Raw genomic sequence first — 19,434 nt, 5'->3', positions numbered from 1 at the left:
TACCCTGTAAATTATAACCATTCTTGAAGTGTAGACTATACGCTTTCATCATTGTAAAGTAGAAGCTTTCCAATTATTAGCGTAGTTTAACTAATACATTATTAATTTTATTGTTAAGAAACAGTGATAGCTTAGTGTTTAAGACTTCGGCTACACTTACGGGGGGCGAGTTCAAACCACAGCTAACTTTTCTTAGTTATGTGCAACAACACAATATAACTTGCTTAAACGCTGGAGGAAAACATCGTGAGGAAACCTGCATGCCTGAGAGTTCTATATATTGCTTAATGTTCTCAAAGCCGTGTGGAGTCTACCAATCCGCTACGGCTGAACTACGGAACCCTTCTCATTGTGGGAGGAGCCTCGTGCCCTGTAGTGGGCCTATAATGGGTTTATATGATGGTGATTGTTTAGAATATGAATTTCCCATATAACAGGAAAACCCAAATTGGTGAAATAGTTTAATAAACAGTGTGTTTTCTGTCAGTAGGAGTCGATATAGTTTTTTTCTAAAACTGTCTTTAATAATAAAATGTATGTATGTATTAAACTATAAACCTGCATCAAAATCAATGTTAATTTTACTTTGAAATAATGTAAATACATATGTTAAGTAAGATAAAGAATGAATTAAATGCCATTGACGTTATTGTCTGTTACGTATCATATCCAGTTCGCTCCAAACATTGCAATCCGACCTCGAAAACTATCTTACGTCTCAAGATGTCGTTTAAGCTTAAGTAAAGAAAAGGTCCATACAAGATAGTGTTTGGTAAGATTTGGGGACATTCTGTAATAAAATTATATGCAAATGGATTATATTTCATTTTAACCTAGCATCGTATTTCCGGAATGGATGAACCGATTTTTATTTTGTTTCAAAAGTTAATTAGTCGGGATTGTTCTCAGCTGTTTGATGAAAATCGGTCCAAGATGGCGGATTACATACTTTTTTCACAACTCCCTCAAAATTGATGACAAATAAAAGACTAGTAGAATAATGAACACAATAAGGGGTCTTTTAACTGTTAATTTATTATTTTTTAAATTGTATTTCACGAGAAGAAAAAGGCGAACTCAATGCTAGGGATTGTTTAACAGACATGCTTGGTTTATGCAAGAAAACTTTTGTTTCATTCTTTATCTTTTGTCTTGCTTTAGTTACAGTAGAATCTTGACACGTGTGTGTTGCAGGGCCACTCAAGCTTCATCACGCACTTGGACTGGTCGGAGGACAGCCAGTACATAAGGAGCAATTCCGGAGACTACGAACTTCTGTTTTGTAAGTATTTCCATGCTTTTTTTATTCAACTGGTAAACCTAATAACTTAAAAAAGATTGTCAGAAGACAGATTTGTTTAAATCTAAAATACGAATAATAGAGGTACTAATAAGTAAAGCATTATGTAACGTAAGAATTTATTAATCGCAGCAAACTTATTTATTTATAATTTTTTTGCTTTGGGACGTTGCTAGGCCTTATTTATACTGTAAAATTATTGACACACCTATAATCCTTTTTACTATTCTATAAGCTTTCGCTTAATACAAACTTTGAACTTGTTTAGAGACATCCCCAAGATATTAACCGGTAATTTATTGTTAGATTGTATACAATTTCCTTTAAATGAATTGGTTATTTTGTGCAGTCTAGTGTATTGCACTGCAAGTTTATTTTTGAAAGGTAATCAATACGGCATAAATAGAGAATTGCTTCTTAATAATGAAGGACTACTCAAGGAAATTACTCGTGGCATTTAAAGTAAAATGTTGAAGGTATTCAGTACAATTTTAAATAGATCCAGTTGAACATTTCTAATGAGCTACCTTTAATATTTCATTGTTTGAGTGAAATAAAAAAGGTCGTTAATCCACATTCCACCCACTGCACTGCAAATTGACGTAAGTTAACCCACGTCTTATACACTGGCTTATGATGATGATGCCTTGCAGGGAACGCGACCACTTGCCGCCAAGTGCCGTCGCCGACATCGCTGCGGGACGTGGCGTGGGCCACCACCACGTGCCCCATCACCTTCCACACGGTGGGCGTGTGGCCGGAGAACGCCGACGGCACGGACATCAACTCTTGCGCCAGGTGACTACCAACTACATAATATTTAATAATAATAATTAATAATAAATAAACTACGGCAGTTAATATATTAATGTTTATTAAATTTCAAAGTATAAATGTTAGTGTGTATGAAATGACGTTTTGGAATTAAAGGCTATTTTATTTTATTTTATTTTATTTTATACTACGGCAATACACACATCGCCATCTAGCCCAAAGTAAGCGTAGCTTGTGTTATGGGTACTAAAGATTTAGCTGTATATTAAACTCTACGTATTTTACAAAAAAAATATTTAATATTAATATTTAATGAAAGTTTTTTTTTGATTTAGTTTGGTTTTTAATTATTCTGTGATGTAATAGTGTAGATGGGCCATTGTTAAATAATTAATAGTTTTATTAATCGAGCATTCTTTTCAGGCCCCTAAAATAATGAACTTAATGCTATGAATTTATTTCAGATCCCACGACAGTCGGCTGGCGGCGACGGGCGACGATTTCGGCAAAGTCAAACTATACGCTTATCCCGTCACGCAACCAAAGGTAATTATTGTGCTTTTAATAAGTTTCCAATACATGTAAAGTCTTTTCGCTTAGAAGGCGCCACTGCGGCGTACACCCGCAGCAAGATGTGGCATTTTATATCAAAGTGCCATGCCGTAGTGATAGATTTTTTTTCGATAAGATGTTATGCTCGATGTTTTAGTATGGATTCAGAATATAATGACGTTGGATCCTTTACTATAAATAGGTACCGGACACTTCGCGTGATGAAAAGTGTTATGAGAGTCTTATGTAACTTTCGTTTATGTACTAATATTTTTCATTTAAAAGTTCCTTTAACTTGTCTTTATTATTGATATTCCTATTTATTAATAATACCGTAAGAACAAAATAGAAAAACTTTTTATTGAACTAAGCGCGACAGTTTTCAGCATTGTCCGAGGCAAGGTCGTCTTCTCTACGTCCGTACATACGTATATATCGACCAGGCACACATTCGATAAGGCCACCTTTTGTAACTTTAAGTGTCTCTTTATCTTTTGACGTTCTTAACTTATTCTGGTGTAAAAATAAAGAGCATAAATAAATAACGGTACAGTAGCAGAAAGTAGTTTTACAAGAGGCTTCCGGTTTGCATCACCGAAGTTAATTATTGTGAGTATTCTAACAGATGGCTCTGATTTATATGGTTGTCGAATCGATGATAATATATTTCAGTGAACTTCACTGACCTCTATCACCACTGGACAATTGTCACTTTGTTTCTGTCTCCAATCGATTGAATCCTTTTTGTGCGCTGTACGTGGCGAAGCTGTAGTACGACTTTTCAAAACACTAACATTTAAATTACTAAAACACTTATAATAGTTCTAGAGTAGGTGATCCGTATATCAAATTTGGTGTCTCGGATGGGGAGAGCTCAGGCAAGAAGATCCTTCATAAATACGAGTAATATAAAAAAAAATACAGTAGGCAGTGCTTTTGAGCATGTATTAAGTGCACGCCAGCCCAGAGGTACTAATAGAGGTCATGAGGTATTAAAGATGTGGTTTAACCCCGCAGTCGCTGTGCCAGGCGTACGGCGGGCACTCGTCGCACGTGACATGTGTGCGCTTCCTGCCCGACGACACTCGCCTGCTGTCCGCCGGCGGCAACGACGCTGCGTTGCTTCAGTGGCTGGTCGACTAGACGCACTTTTCTTTTTAATTTTCAGAAGCATGCGTGCCACGACATAATTATCTCTATCGTCCACCTGCTATCTCGTCTATCGCTTTAGAAAAAAAAAATCTAAAGCGATAGACGAGATAGCAGGTAGACATAACTTTCTCGTGGTGCACACGCTAGTCGTACGGGGCCCCAAGTCTGTTATTATATGTAGTAAAAAAGCTTTTTGTGTCAAAGCTTTCCCCGGGTAGTACAACAGCAATGCTTATTTCTGCCGCCAAGCAGAATTGCTGAGTTTCGGTCTGAAGGGCGTGGTTGCCGGTGTAATTATAAATGAGGATTCACACCTACGCCTCAGTTTGATGGACACAGGGTGGCAGGAGCTTAGTCAGATAATAAATAATGAACGTTGTTATAATATTAGGTATATCTTTTTCATTACCACTTTTGTCGTTGGTCGACCATAGACGCAATTGCAATAGCAGACTTGGGCCCCTTGCCCGGCTAGCATAGGCAGGAGACAAAAATAATTATATCTCCCCCGATTATATCCCCGGGATGAAACTAACAGAGAATAGGAGAAGTTTACCCCCGTTATTATTGATTTGCATTTATTGATTTGCATTTTTTTAATACCTATCAATGCTAAATTATATAATTAAAAGCAACTCTAATAAAAATTAAAAAAAAAACATCCACTTCTCCGATTGCGGGGCTTTTGAATGCCTAAACAAACGGCGGTCAGGGCTCCAGAGTGAGGTTCCTGCCAACAATACCCGTAATTAGTTAATTACACTCCTATTATTTGGACCTATGCTCGGAGAGTTTATATAGCTGTGAGAGAAGATAAAACTTTATCCTTTCCCGGGGAGAAAAATGACTCCTGCCCACGCTAGCCGTGTTAAACGCTTACAACAGCGTCACCGAGGGATGGGGCGATATAATATATATTGCGATAATAGTATGATATATATTGCGTTTATAAATGCAGAAACCCGAGTTTAATGGTTGCTCGAAAAAAGTTTGTACAATTTAGTGTACAAAATATTTTAGTTTGTTAGTACAAACGTTTTTTTTTTTAATTTTGGTCAGTACTCAGTAGGTACCTTTTTGTTTTGTGTAACATAAACTGGATTTATTCTCTATGGCATTAACCGCGCATGATATTTAGACAAGTACTGTCAAATGTTAATCAATGTATCAAATTGTGTGTTGCGATTTGAGAATAATAGACAATCAAGTTCTATAATATATGTTTACCTTTTTATTGTGTTTTAAGTTATATTATAAATACTTGCAAATTTGTTAGTTGGGTTCTTTAATGAACATGCATAACACAAATCTTAGGCAATTGACTTCATAACAGTATTGTTTTGGAGTCCATCAAATCAGTTTCAATTTTTTTACGTCCGTGATTCTTTTGAATGAAGACTTTCCATAATAGTCTTAATTAAAAATATAAAAAAAACCATACACTATACAAAAAAATCATAACACATGTTTATTTCTTGTTCAAGGAGATTATATAGTGGTGCTCCTATGATAAACCTTAAAACGCACTCAAAATGAGAGTGGTCTTAACAGAATAAAAACAGGTTATTAAATTTTTCTTCATTCGCAGATTGATCTTTCTGCGTCTGGTTTATTAAAATATTAAATAAGTAGGCCTAATCAAATATTACTGCACGAAAAATGAGCTTCACCTAGTATTTACTACTATACAAAAACACCACGGATATGGGTTAGACCACTTTAATAAAAATGTATATTGAGCTATTTATTGCTAACACAATATTTGATATAATCCTTATCCTATCACCTATTTAATTAAGTCTTTACTATTTTTTTATTTTAAGTTGTGCATGTTTATTTCTGCTGGATTGTGTGGTTGTGATACAAAAGGGTCTGAACGAGGTATAAAATATAGAATACGCAATCCGTCGAATTTTGCTTAAATAATTTACTATATATATTGTGGCAACACTAAAATAATATTTTAGTACTTTTTACACTTGTAACACTGTGAATAATGTCTAGCTTTTTAAGCTATTTTTAAACGTATTTTTAGTTGAATCTTCAAAGTATGTGGCACATTTTAACCTGTATTATTTATTTAGTAAGCCGAGCTGATCAAATGTTTTTAAATTAGATTACGAATTAAGCAATTATTATTGTAGGCTTGTATTATTTGACTTTGTTTATGAGAGAAAGATGATTTCCTCAGTTTTTGCAGTATGTTGGTCAAGGCATTTGGGAGGTTTGCAACCCCAACGACCTTGAATATGGGGTATGCATTTAATAAACTGCCCAAAATTAAATACTTATGACTGATTCTCTACGCTTTTTCTAACATCATTTTTGACACGTAACTCTTTACTCACGGCACTAATTGTTAATAGCCGTTAAGTTTTACGATTAGAATAAATTAGAGAATTAAGACTCAGAGTTAGTGTGCTTCTATCTCCGCACATCAACATAATTGACAAATCGTGTTATTTTATCTCGCACAAAATACTTACTAACTATAATTTATTGAATCTATATTTTTTCATAAACAAAGTTACTTATTTAAATTACATTAAATTTGTAACAATGTATGTCCACGCTTTCGTCTTTATCAAGTTTGGTTAATCAAAAGAAAAATATTTCTAATTAAGTTTAAGACAGATTATAAAACTAAACTAAATTTTGGCTGAAACTAAAGCTGGTTATAAAAATCTCGAGATTTTGTAAAAAAGACTTGTATTTTCAGACCAGACCAGTAGAGAATTTTGTTTAGTTAAGAGATTGATGCCAATTAAGTTGTACATTAATTTGCGAACAACAAAATTGGACAGACAAATAAAAAATTAATGCTGTCCTTTTCCATTGCGAACGTTGCGAAAATGACGGCCCTAGAGCTGTCAATTTAGTTTTGTTTAGGTTTGTGATTTGTGTTAAACTAAAGATGAAGAAGAAAATGCGGGCAGTTACATTATTAATAATTTATAATTTTTAATGGCAACATTCCTTAGTTGTAAGCATGTTTTAAGTTTTTATTAGTAACCTAGTCACGGATTCATAGTTCATTTGTACGTTCACGTTAATTTTAACTGTCATTTTAGATAAGCACTAATGATGTAGGTGTTTGTATATAGGATGTGTACGGCGGCTGCGACCGTCCATTGGAATGTGCCTCTAATAAAAACGATGTTTATTGAAAACCAATATTTTATTTCATACTGATCTAGTTTGGTAAGAGGCCTCGGGCGTGGTTAGTTACTACCCCACTGACAAAGACGTGCCGCCAAACGATCTAGCATTCCAGTACGATGTAGCGTAGAAACCGATCAGGGGTATATATAGGGGGCATACCCCTGATCGGGTATTAGCTTTGCTTATCGTTTATTAAAAAAAATCTTAGACTGCATCATTTTACCAGCAGGTGATATTGCAGTCAAGGGCTAACTTGTAGTGGAATAAAATAATCCATTTAACAAGGAAACGATTTATTTATTCTATACAACTACACAGTTCACCTATATCAACTGTTCCACACTATTCGCAGACAGCTCCAACAACCTCCACGCGGCTTTGGGGTTCAACTCCTGCGGGTCTCTGCACAGAACCCAAACGTAGTTGACTCGCATCACTTTATTTGGATCACCCTCTATAACGTTGTTCTTCGCATCTCTCACACACATAATTTGCTGGGATTGGAACGTTATGACTAGCACGGGACCCTGGTCCATCATCTTTCCCATAACTAGCTCAATATTTTCTATATCCAATATCTTTGAATCGAGTCTGTAACCTAGCTGCTTGCACTGTTTCATTGGAGTTGATAAGATGTTGAAAACACCTTCGTAGCACCAGTCCTTCAATATGTCCATATCGCCTCGCACCATCGCTTCCAGAATGTTCGGAATTATATCATTCGCACAATCTTCGAGGAACTTCTGCGAGGTAAAGTTTGGGTCGATCTTACATATTTCCGTGACGGTTTTGGACAGTTCTGTCTTCTCGAATAGGTTGCCGAATACGCTGCCAACTTTTTCTGTGAAAAATCTAGATGCTCTGAACACAGGGTTGTCTGATTCCTCGTATTTTATTTTCCAATCTAGTACCTGAAATAAATATGAGACACAAAGCATAAACAAAAATTTGTATGCATAGTCCATTGTTTTCACTTGTCTTATATAAACAATCTTTTTAGTGTATTCATAAATAAAACTGTTTAGAAACTATTAATAAATAAATACAATATTTTTATGATTTCGTCTTTAACTTAAGATCCAAACTCAAGCTACACTTTAACCTTTTCTACTCATAGACTTCTCTTTCACCTCTCTATAAAATACCTTTAACAATCTTTCGTTTTATTTGACCCAAAAATACCATTATTGGCTGTCTTCTTGCGCACTTTTTTCCTCTCTATCATTTTCCCTCTTCCGATTTATAATATATCTATTTTATCATTAACCGGTTTATTATTATTATATAATAGACTAAGCAGCTTTCGCGGATGAGTCTATATTATTTCTTATGCTCTTAGTCTTTTTGATGTTTGTCCAGTCTAGTCTTAAACTGATTCAGTGATACTGCAGTCACTACATCTTCAGGGTGAAGTGCTTGGAAGGACCCTATAGCCTACATAAAATATATAGGCTATAGGGTCACAAAGGGGTTACCACTGACACACATTTTTATACTGATAAGTGGCATGCCCAAGTAGATGAAGCGAGTCGAAGCGAGTTACTAGACCATTATTTATTTAAATAAATAAATAATACATAATTATCATGCGGCTATGGGAATATCGTAGCCCGAATAATACTCAATTACCAACCATCGTGAGTTTACTTTACCTACCTCAAGGAATCTGAATACGCTACAATTGGTGACCCCGAAAACAAATCAAGAACGTAGAATTATGGAAACGAGGCTCAACAAGTGGCCGACGTAGCCGCAATTTTTTTTATTTATACATATCTTTATATATATATTTCATGTGTGCGTGTGTATGTCACTGAACTCCTCCTAAACGGCTGGACCGATTTCAGTGAATTTTTTGGTATGCTTTTGGGTGGCACCCTGGATGGTTTAGATGCACAAATCAGCCCGACAGATGACGCTGGGGTCCGCATATATAAAAACAAGGTTTACTATGACCCACAAATATTTGAATAGATTAAGTTAAAAAGTCCTAATTTGGCCATGGTGGCATCTGACTCCTAACTATAGTCGGAAAAATGTAATAGGCCCGTTTTGACATTTGTGCAAGACCATAGAATGTAACTTGGAACGAAACTGAAAGAAACAAAAAAATAAAAATCAATTACATACAGTGTTTTAAAAAATACGTAAATTTTTTTGCGACGTTAAATAATATGAAAGAATATATCGCGAGTATTCTGTTTGCGCTTACTTCATAGTAGCATGCAATTTATAATTGTTGCGAAACGTTGTGTTGTTATCTTTACTGCAAGGAATGAGCTTGGTTCTCAAAATGGGTTCTAAATAATGAGTCTGAGATGATGTATCTGACCAAGCGGCACATGACTGAAGCGTCCCCGCGCGCACTGCGCAGTTTTTCGTTCCTCATCTTGTAAAAATGACTGTGCGCTCGTTTAAGTTTGATATATATTGTTTACTATTACGTTAACTATGGCTCTTCTATTTTGGACATTAATTTAAACATAGTGATTTGACTCGATTTTTGTGTTTGTTGTTATATAGTACTAACTCTGTTTCAACATGTTGAAAAGTGGACGTATAATCAACAGCCAGTCACGCGTATTGGTTGTGAAGTTAAAGGAATACTTTGAACGAACGAACACTTTACAATACATAAAAATATCAATCAAGTACTGATACAAACTTGAATTGATTTATCGTGAGTATCGAGTACAGAGTCTTATGGTTCCATAACAAGTTACGTCGCGATGACAAATGTCAAAACGGGCCTATTACATTTTTACGACTATAGTTATAACTGTACTTACGATATCACATAGGTGCAGCTATATACTTTTCACAAAAACATTGCTTACAGACATGGTAAGAAAAATTTATAGACCAGTTTCATAAGTTACAAGAGAAAGATATACCTTGTTGACATACTGATTGTTGTTCTTGAACTCCTCCCACTGTTGGTAGAACTTGGAATCTTTGTGCAGCTCCACACCCAACGTCTCCGTGTCCGGGGCGAAGGTGCGCTCGTCTTCCGCTACCTGGAGGAAGACAAAACTGGTTAAAATTCAAATTCAAATTCAAATTCATTTATTTCAAGTAGGCCTACTTTATAAGCACTTTTGAAACGTCAAGTATGCATGTTTGTGTGACTCTACCACCGTTTCGGAAAGCAGATTCTACCGAGAAGAGCCGGCAAGAAACTCAGTAGTTGCTCTTTTCCAACATCAACATTTACAATCATTTTGCTATCTTGCGGGAGATGAGAGCGAGGCTGGCTGCTTCCATTCTACCTTGTCATTGAGGAATTCATCAAATGTATAGTAACCTCGCTGTACTAGATGCGTTTTTACACATTTTTTAAATGTATGCATTGGTAGGTCAAGAATTTCCTTAGGAATCATGTTGTAAAAGCGTATACTCAACCCCACAAAGGAGTTCTGCACCTTTCGCAGACGATATGCAGATATCACTAATTTATGACCGTTTCTGGTAAGTCGATTGTTAATTTCAGCTTTTGATTTATAAAGAGTAATATTTTGCCTCACAAAGACTATATTATTATAAATGTATTGCGAAGCTACTGTAAGAATACCTATTTGTTTAAATTTTTCACGAAGCGATTCGCGTGATCCAAGTTTATATATTGATCGTACGGCTCTTTTCTGTAGTATAAATATACTTTCAATATCTGCAGCTTTTCCCCACAGCAAGATCCCATAGGACATAATACTGTGAAAGTATGCGAAATAAACAAGCCTAGCTGTTTCAACATCGGTAAGCTGTCTAATTTTCCTGATTGCATATGCAGCTGAGCTGAGTTTACTCGCTAGGCTTTCTATATGGGTACCCCACTGTAGCTTACAATCTAAGGTCACTCCTAGAAAAACAGTGGAGTTTTCTATTTTAAGTGTTTCTCCATTTATTATGATGTTTTTATCAATTTTTTTTACGTTAGGCAAAACCAATTCCAAACACTTGGTTTTTTTTGCATTTAAAAGTAAGTTATTAACAGTAAACCAGTCTGACACATGTGACAAAGCACGGTTTACGTCGTCAAAATTATCTTTGTTTCTATCAGTCTTAAAAATGAGCGATTATATATCATCAATAGATATAGTATCATCTGCGAACAGTACAATCTCACAAGTGCCCCTGACATGGTGTGGCAGATCATTTATATACACCAGAAACAATAAAGGACCCAAAATTGAGCCTTGTGGGACACCCATTAAGGCAGATGATCCCTTAGACTTTATGTCTTTTACGCATACCCTTTGAACTCTATCACTAAGATAAGAGGCAATTAAATTGAGTGCAACGTTTTTGATGCCATAGTGGCTTAGTTTTAATAACAACGTTTTGCGTTCAACGCAATCGAATGCTTTGGACAGATCACAGAAAACACCAATGGCATTCTGCGAACGTTCCCAGGCATCGTAAATATGCTTTATGAGTCTTGCGCCTGCATCCGTTGTACTACGACCTTTAGTGAAGCCGTACTGCTCCGGATGAAGTAAGTTATTTACATTAAAATGATTTAAAAGTTGATAAAGTATAATTTTTTCAAAGACCTTAGTAAGAGTTGGCAAGATTGAAATAGGCCTGTAATTGTTAAGGTCATTTTTATGACCGGATTTAAAAAGGGGTATTAATTTACTACATTTCATTAGGTTCGGAAAAATACCCATATCAACACATTCATTAAAAATTACGGCTAGATAAGGGGCAATAACGTCAATAATGTTAGAAATGACCATCACCGACATACCCCACAGATCACCGGTTTTTTTCAACTTTAATAACCTGAAATTCTTTACAATATCTATTGCAGATATATGTTTAAAATTAAATAAAACATTGCACTCTTTAACATTATCTCTCAATATACGCGGAGCTGCTATTGGTGAAGAGCTTAGAGAATCTGTTAACAAAATGGGAACATTCTGAAAGAAGTTTTCGAAAGTATTAGCAACCTCCCTGTCAGACAGAGTGTTCTCAACAATAAGTTCAAAATCCACATCACGAGATTTAGTTTTTCCTGACTCGTAGTTAACTATTTTCCAGGTTGTTTGTATTTTGTTATCAGATTTCATTATACTATATTTAATGTGTAGCGATTTCGCATTAGTGCAAACATTCTTAAATATTTTAGAGTATTTTTTTACGTGTTCTACGAAAGTTGGAGTATGATTAAATTGTTTTTCATCATACAGCTCATACAACTTCTCCCTACTTTTATATATACCTACAGTAGCCCAGTCACTAAATTTTAATTTATTACTGACATTGATGTGCTTAAAGTTGAATACTCTATTAAATTCGTTGTTTATAGTATTAAATAGTGCACTATAAAGACAGTCCGGATGAAAATGTTCGCACGCAATACCAGGGATTTTCGCAGTAATTTCACGTTTGAATCGCATTAATTTAGTCTTAGTTATTGGCCTACACTTTATAATTTGTCTGCTTTTATTGATAATATTTAAAACAGTAATAAGTTGACCACAATGATCTGACCTTAAATTATTAATTATTCTTTTATCTAAAATGTCAAAATTGAATAAAATATTATCTAAGCAGGATGCTGAAGTTGCAGTTACTCTAGTAGGTTCACTAAAAGTGTGACACAAATTAAAACATTTAAATAAGTTAAGCAATCTAGCAGTTGTTGCATTTTCTAGTAAAATGTCGACATTGAAATCGCCACATACAATTACTTTTTTAGTAGAAAGACACAAACGCTTTAGTACATCCTCCATGACATTCTCAAAATCGCTAAAATCACCTGAAGGGGGTCGGTATACACTCACTATTATAAATCGCTCCAGCTCCACACAAGACAGTTCTGCAATGCGTTCAACAGAAAGACCAACTATGTCTTTTCGTTCTTTACAAATTATATTATTACGTACAAAAATTAAAGATCCACCGTGAATTGCAGTCCTTCTGAAGAAAGCACTTGACAATATAAAGTTATTGATGTTTACTGCTACTTGTGTACCAGTGAGCCAGTGCTCAGTTATACACAGAATATGTACATTGAGTTTCTCCACAAACAGCTCTATTTCTAATTCTTTGCCGGTGAAGCTCTGTATATTTTGGTGTACAATGTTCATATGGCAGAGCTCCTCCGTTGTCTTATTAACTAGTTTAAATCATTATAAAATTTCTTAATAGTACTAGCGCAAGTACTAGGGTCAGTAATAGAAATAGAAGTACTTGAAGTACAATTTGTAAAAGTGTCAATAGACTTTGTTACAACAGTTGTAACAGTATCATTTAAATTATAAGCTAGTAAAAACGCTATCTGCTGCTTACACTTTTTAGGCAGATACAATTTATCTCTTGTCATTACAAATGATGACGTGAATTTATTAATGTCAAAATAAAAAATTGCGTCGCTATGACGGTATGTCAAATTATAGATTAATAAGTTTAATTTATAAATATGTTCATTTTGTTTTGAGTTTAGTGTGCCACAATAAGGAAAGGCACACATTACAAACTTACATTTAGTTTCGTTATTTAAAAGCAGTAATTTTTCAATGCATCTTATAATCTGATGCTTTTTGACATTTAAACTGTCCCCTAACAATAAGACAACATTTGTATGCCTATCTAGATTTTTTTCATTTAGGCTATTAATGACACAATCAAAACTAGCCCCCGGTGAACATATATTAGTCACTGAGTGGTTTAGGTAACAATTCATAATAGGACCTAAACCTCTACCTATTTTGTCAGATATTATCATACTTTGTTTTTTAGGTTTAGCGGATAATGTAGAATTTAAGGATACAGGAACATGTGTTGCATTTCCAGACCTCTCTGGGCAAATATCCAAATTGTCAGTGAATATACTACTACAGTCTTGACTAGGTATAGGTATGTCATGAGTACATTGACATTTATTTGTTAAAGACTCAAAACGAGCCATATTATACGTTCCTAGGGCTAACAACTCATCAGCTGCCTGGATTTGCTCATGGATCTGCTTTTGTGACAGCTCATATTTGGAAGTGACAGTTGTCAAGGAATCTTCTAACTGTTTAATTTGATCATTCAAGTTAGTTTCACCATCATCATCATCACATACAAAGTTAGGAGAGAAAGAGAGAGAGATACATACAACTCACCACACTGCTATAATGTGGGTAGTTACTAATTTAAAAGGCATTACAAATAAACGTGGAGTAACAATGGATAAACAATTTTTTCTGTGTTTTATGATACTGACATATTATGAAAGATGTTCCAAATTTAAGTTACCAATCACTAAATATATATAAATCGTATGTTGTGACAAATATTAATTAATAAATATATGGTAAAAGTGCAACATCCGTTGCGATAGGAATAAACAGACATGCGGAATTTTAACACTTTTTTTTTTAAATAAACAGTCTTTATTGGTCAAAAAGTAAATGAATCATTTACAAACTCCATTATAGTAAGGTGCAGAATAAAATATGAAGCCAACAGGAGTGGTAGTCACAAGTGCCGTAGAAATTTAGACCAACTTAAAATATTCGTGAATAATGAAAAAATATATGTGTAAATCTGAGACTTATCTGTGAAACCGAAAACCTAATTTTTTTAATAAATCAACGCCTTAGTTTTAATGAAACAAATCATATACAGCCGTAACATCACATGCAAAATCATGTGACTCCTGTCACTATTAGGTACGCGTCGTATTGTATGTACTATGCACGTGTCGGTTGTCATAAGTAAGCACTTAAAATGTTATCAATTCCATTGTATGGAAAAATAAGTATGCTTGTTTTAATTTCATATTTATACAGGCTGACTCTTTATGAAGTATACTTATGCACCCTTCAAAAATATTTCGTAATTCCGTTACACGTTGTATATTTATGTGTGTGTGAGTGTGTTAGGTGTGTGTAATGTGTGCGTGTGCTTATACGTATGTGTTATCAGCCGTTCCCGATTATTGCGCCGAACCGCATGGAGCAGCGTTCAGTATGGCAGGTCAAAGCGATAATCCCTTCCCCCTGTATTAGAGGGGGCCTGTGCCTGGTATAACACATTAGTAGGCTGTAATTATGAATGTTTAGTACCTCAACTCGTTTCCGTAACGCTGCTGGTGATGTGTACACTCTGCCTTCCAGGCCTCGGTGGGATATTTCCTGTTTCACAACTTCTGTGGCCTGTAAATGAAGAATAAAGTATCATGGAACCGGCCGCAGCTTCATCTGTGCTACTACTACCAAATTCTGTGCTACTACTACCAAATTCTGTGTTGCTACTACTAAATGGTAGTTACGATTCTATGATGGTAGTCAATGTTTTTAAAAAAAAAAACGTATATTTCGTTTCTTACATATTAAATGATTTCATAGCGTCAATAACCTATGATATGGAGACCCATAGTGTCCAAGTACCTTTGTCAGGAAGCCTCACTCTTCCATAGCAACAAAAAGCAATATAAAAAAACGACTCGATCGCTTAAGTATCACGTACATATACACACCAAGAAACACTACACAGGTAATGTGTAAAGTGTTTATATGGGGTATTCCATGCAAAATCGACCACTTTTGAACCTTACCCCTTTAGATTTCGCTGAATTTTTTTTATCTTTTTCTACTTGAAAGAAAGACGAATGACGAATGATGAAAGACGTTTTTCAGGATTTTTTAAAATTTTTTCATCCAACCAAAAAAAGTTATGAAGCTTTCAAAAAAATGGCTCTTTTATTTTCAAATAGCTAAATTAAGTAAATTAAAAAAATTGAAAAAAAATCGGCCCTCTCTAGGATACACGGTATAATTGTAGAATTGATTTAAGTTTTTTTTGAGAAAAAAAAAAATTTAGGACGACGAACTTCGAAAAAATAACGATTTTATACAAAAAAACGCGATTATTTCATAGAAGCGATTAAAAACAAAAATTTTGAAAAAAATATACATCCCGAAACGTCAATTTTTGAGAGAGTTATGGCTATTTCAAAATAAAAGAGCCATTTTTTTGAAGCTTCATAACTTTTTTTGGGTTGGATAAAAAATTATAAAAAAAATCTGAAAAAGTCTTTCATCGAGTAGAAAAAGATAAATAAAATTCAGCGAAATCTAAAGGGGTAAGGTTCAATTTGGAATGGAATACCCCATATGTATGTGATACTTAAGCAATCAAGGACTATGATTTGAAGTGTGTTCTAGAACCTTGTCTGAAGAGCTGTTTAGTATTACAAGACTCATCGGGTGTTCTTATTCCAAATCTTACAACCCTGGCATGTATATATTCTAAATTGACTCAGTGCAGCGTTGAATCATGTGATATTTTAATTCTTACGTTATGGTTAAGGTGATACATTATAATTTACTTGTGAAATAGTTTTGAAGGCTGAAGTCTGTCCAAGTTTGGTACTTTTATCTGCAAAACTCTCTGCTGCGACTTTGGCACTCTTTGACAAGTCTTCTGTTATTTTTCCTGAAATTTGAAATAAGGTAAGTATTAGTGGGCAGAAATATATAACCTGGTTTTTTATTTTTATTTTTAACATCTCATTTTTTTAAATATTGATTTGTTCTTAACCTTAAAGATGGATTTAAAGTAACTTTGGCAAACTATAGAAAATTCTCTTAATTTATAGTTTAGTTACTAGTTATTTCATCCACGTTTTGTGGGAAACCATCTCTTCCCGGGCTAAAAAGTATCCTTTGAACTCCTCCAGCACCCAATCTATTCTTTTGCCAAACTTTTTCAACATCCATTCAGAAGTTTATATACAAAATGATAACAGACAGAGTTTCTATGTAGGATATTATGGTAAATTATGATCAATCCATCAAATTCTTTAATGTATATTTGCTCGTACATTTTGCACTATGAACTCTGATCAAGAGGATCTGAAAGGTACTCGTAAATGCCTATTTACCTTAACTGAATAACTGGACTAGTGGTTTTAAATTATTCTACTACAAGTTAGCCCTTGACTTGCAATATCATCTGGTGGTAAGTAATAACACAGTCCAAGATGGTTGCGGGCTTACCTGTCAGAGGTGCAGCAGTTATTAAAACCCATAACCCTAATCAGTTTCTATGCAACATCATGCCTAAACACTTAATCGTTTAGTGGCACATCTATGATGAAAGTGTTGCAACTAGCCCTGGCCCAAATTGTCCCAGAGTTTAAGCCATCTTCCCCTTAAGGCCAAAATGCTTTACCATCTGTATCAGTTATGTCAACTAAAATAGTCATATGACCAATCAACAAGGAAAATAAGAACAATGCAACCCAGATGATGAAAATATTATGAAATTTTACAAATGAATCATTATTTGTCAAATTTATGCCCTGTTACTGTCCACATGCCTGCTTTTTTATTAGAGGTAACATAATTACACCCAACTGCAAAATTGTAGGAAGTGATTAACTGTTTGTTCGAGAAACCTTTCTAGAGTGAAGTAGTTTACGATGCTTAAATATAAGTTGTTTTCACAGTTTCTGTATAATCTTAATTCTGTGCATATATATATAGGAATGCTTTATAAGTACCAGTGATGTGTTAGGATAAGCCCTAACACTAAACAATACTTACAATTAGATGCCAATATTAATGCAGGACTCATAAGTTAACAAGCTTTCTATTATGAAATCATTAAGGAACTGTACTATCCAGGTTATTCAATGCTGAAGTTTAAACAATATATTAAAACACATTTAATGAATCGTGGTTACTACACGATTGATGAATTCCTAAACGACAAGGCTGCTTGGAAGCAGGCTACTCCACTCTCATCTCTCACAAAACAGAAAAATACAATTAATAATATTATTAGTTAAAATTACCTGCTTTTTTGGCAATCTCAGATTTGCTAGCCTCCTCCAGCACATGACCCACTTTACCCTTGATACCCTCATAGGTTTCCTTCAGCACCTCTGACCCCTTGGAGGCCTCAGACTCAACTGCATGGAACTTTTTTCTCGCTGCCTGCAAAGCCTCTGAATTCTCTAGTTTCTCGGCTTCTTCTCTGAACTTCTTGATGTTTTCCTTCATGTCTTTGTTCTTTGCCATCTCGTCTTTTATATTTTCTATGATGGATGAGAAAAAGCCTTTCCGTGCTGAGTAATGGCGACATTCTAGTAATGTTGACTGGAAGAATAATATTTATTAGGAACCTGGTAACTTTGTCAACAAACAATTTTAGATGAGAATTTTTTGCAATATAAATTTTCATCTGCTATTCTACAAAATATGTTGTTGTGCAAATTTGCTCTTTTAGTTCATTTGATTGGCTCATTGTGTTGAGTATTCAAACAAACAAACTTTACAGCTTTATAAGTAGTTTAGAGATTTCAGACAATCTAATAAGAAAAGTTATAATACAAAATATAAAACTGCAATTTGACTTGATTTACTGAATGAAATGTTGTGTAAATTGCTGAGTAATAAGTAGTAAATTGATAAGTCACGAATATTCTGTTCTTGTTCGTAACTAAAAACGAGGTTTAAGTACTTTTTCAAATGCATAAAGACATCAGCGACTATACCTGCTCAGGTTTGCTTGTAAGTACTGGAGCTTTTAAATTTATCTGCACTGCACACTTCCAGCGACCTGGATTGTAAATTAACTGTCGACATGCGTGCTGAAATCGATAAATAAAGTTATTGGAGCGAACAAATTCAACCCAACATAACCTTATTCTAAGCAGTAAAACTGAACGATATTCACCATATTTATTAGATCGCGTAGAATCTAAATTATAAGGCACTTGATTTTTATATTATTACACTAATATAAATGCAATTTTTTATTGTTTTGACACAAAAATCGGTTTTAGTTTTTATTATTTTTATCGACATTAAATCATTTGCCCATTTTTTTTCTAAAAGATTGACATTCAAGATCAAGAATACAGATTATAAGGTTAGAGAATAAGAGATTGACCACAGACTTTTAAGCATTAACCCGTTTAATCACCACAGAGTATTAATAAAAAAAACGGGATTTTTTTAAACCTCAAGTATAAAATCCGTACCACCAAAAAATGATGCGACATTAACCTAGAGGTGCAAGAAATCACCTATCACATGAACTCATTCACTAAAAGCCCACTAAACTGTCCCAACCTGTATGGGTTCAACCTCAATGCTCGGTGTTGGCCAATTCGTTTCTAGTTTTCAGCTCAACAGGTTTATTGGTTGTCGTTGGAAGTGAGCCAAGTGGATAACAGAGCAAATGAATTACGTAGGCTACTTTTTATCCCGAGAAAATAAATTGACAAGGATAAAGGTATTTCAAAGGACTATTACTGATAGCCAACATATTACTACACATCGAAAGCATAACTATGATACGTGATCGTAACGAATTTCTATCGACACTTATCCTTTATTTCAACCATACATTTGGAGAATAACATCAGTTCTTTTAATATGCTTTTTGTGCAGCTCCACTATTCAGCAACTTTTTCAATAGTTGCTAAACGCTAGCCACCTTTTATCTACGTACAAAATATGCGATGAGTTAACAAGTGTCGTTATTAA

The 19,434-nt window shown here is 34.6% G+C and overlaps 2 protein-coding genes across 3 annotated transcripts in view; one reads left to right on the top strand and one right to left on the bottom strand.

Annotated features, from left to right (window-relative positions):
- The window catches only part of LOC120631347 (echinoderm microtubule-associated protein-like 2), a 91,660-nt gene extending 87,341 nt beyond the window's left edge, over positions 1-4,319 (top strand). For both annotated transcript variants that reach the window (XM_039900861.1, XM_039900860.1), the window contains 4 exons: positions 1,195-1,282; positions 1,954-2,098; positions 2,539-2,620; positions 3,644-4,319. In XM_039900861.1, the coding sequence (XP_039756795.1) occupies positions 1,195-1,282; positions 1,954-2,098; positions 2,539-2,620; positions 3,644-3,769 (441 nt within the window). In that variant the 3' untranslated portion in view covers positions 3,770-4,319. The remainder of the gene's footprint in view (positions 1-1,194; positions 1,283-1,953; positions 2,099-2,538; positions 2,621-3,643) is intronic.
- Positions 4,320-7,216: 2,897 nt separating this feature from the next.
- On the bottom strand, positions 7,217-18,779 carry LOC120631346 (mitochondrial import inner membrane translocase subunit TIM44). Its single transcript, XM_039900859.1, has 7 exons — positions 18,620-18,779; positions 18,438-18,533; positions 17,736-18,039; positions 16,266-16,372; positions 15,001-15,090; positions 9,835-9,957; positions 7,217-7,851 (listed from the first exon to the last, which is right to left on the bottom strand). Exons 1-7 carry the CDS (start codon positions 18,620-18,622, stop codon positions 7,264-7,266), a joined length of 1,311 nt encoding a protein of 436 aa, XP_039756793.1. The 5' UTR covers positions 18,623-18,779; the 3' UTR covers positions 7,217-7,263.
- Positions 18,780-19,434: the final 655 nt, after the last annotated feature.

Source organism: Pararge aegeria, chromosome 18 (assembly GCF_905163445.1).
Source record: "Pararge aegeria chromosome 18, ilParAegt1.1, whole genome shotgun sequence".
NCBI lineage: Eukaryota > Metazoa > Arthropoda > Insecta > Lepidoptera > Nymphalidae > Pararge > Pararge aegeria.
This window is presented reverse-complemented; position numbering and strand designations above follow the sequence as displayed.

Coding starts and splice junctions, on each gene's coding strand:
- LOC120631346 (XM_039900859.1), bottom strand. Junction 15,091..16,265: donor CCTTCAAAACTATTTCACAA/GTAAATTATAAT, acceptor CTTCATTTACAG/GCCACAGAAGTTGTGAAACA. Junction 7,852..9,834: donor ACAATCAGTATGTCAACAAG/GTATATCTTTCT, acceptor TATTTATTTCAG/GTACTAGATTGGAAAATAAA.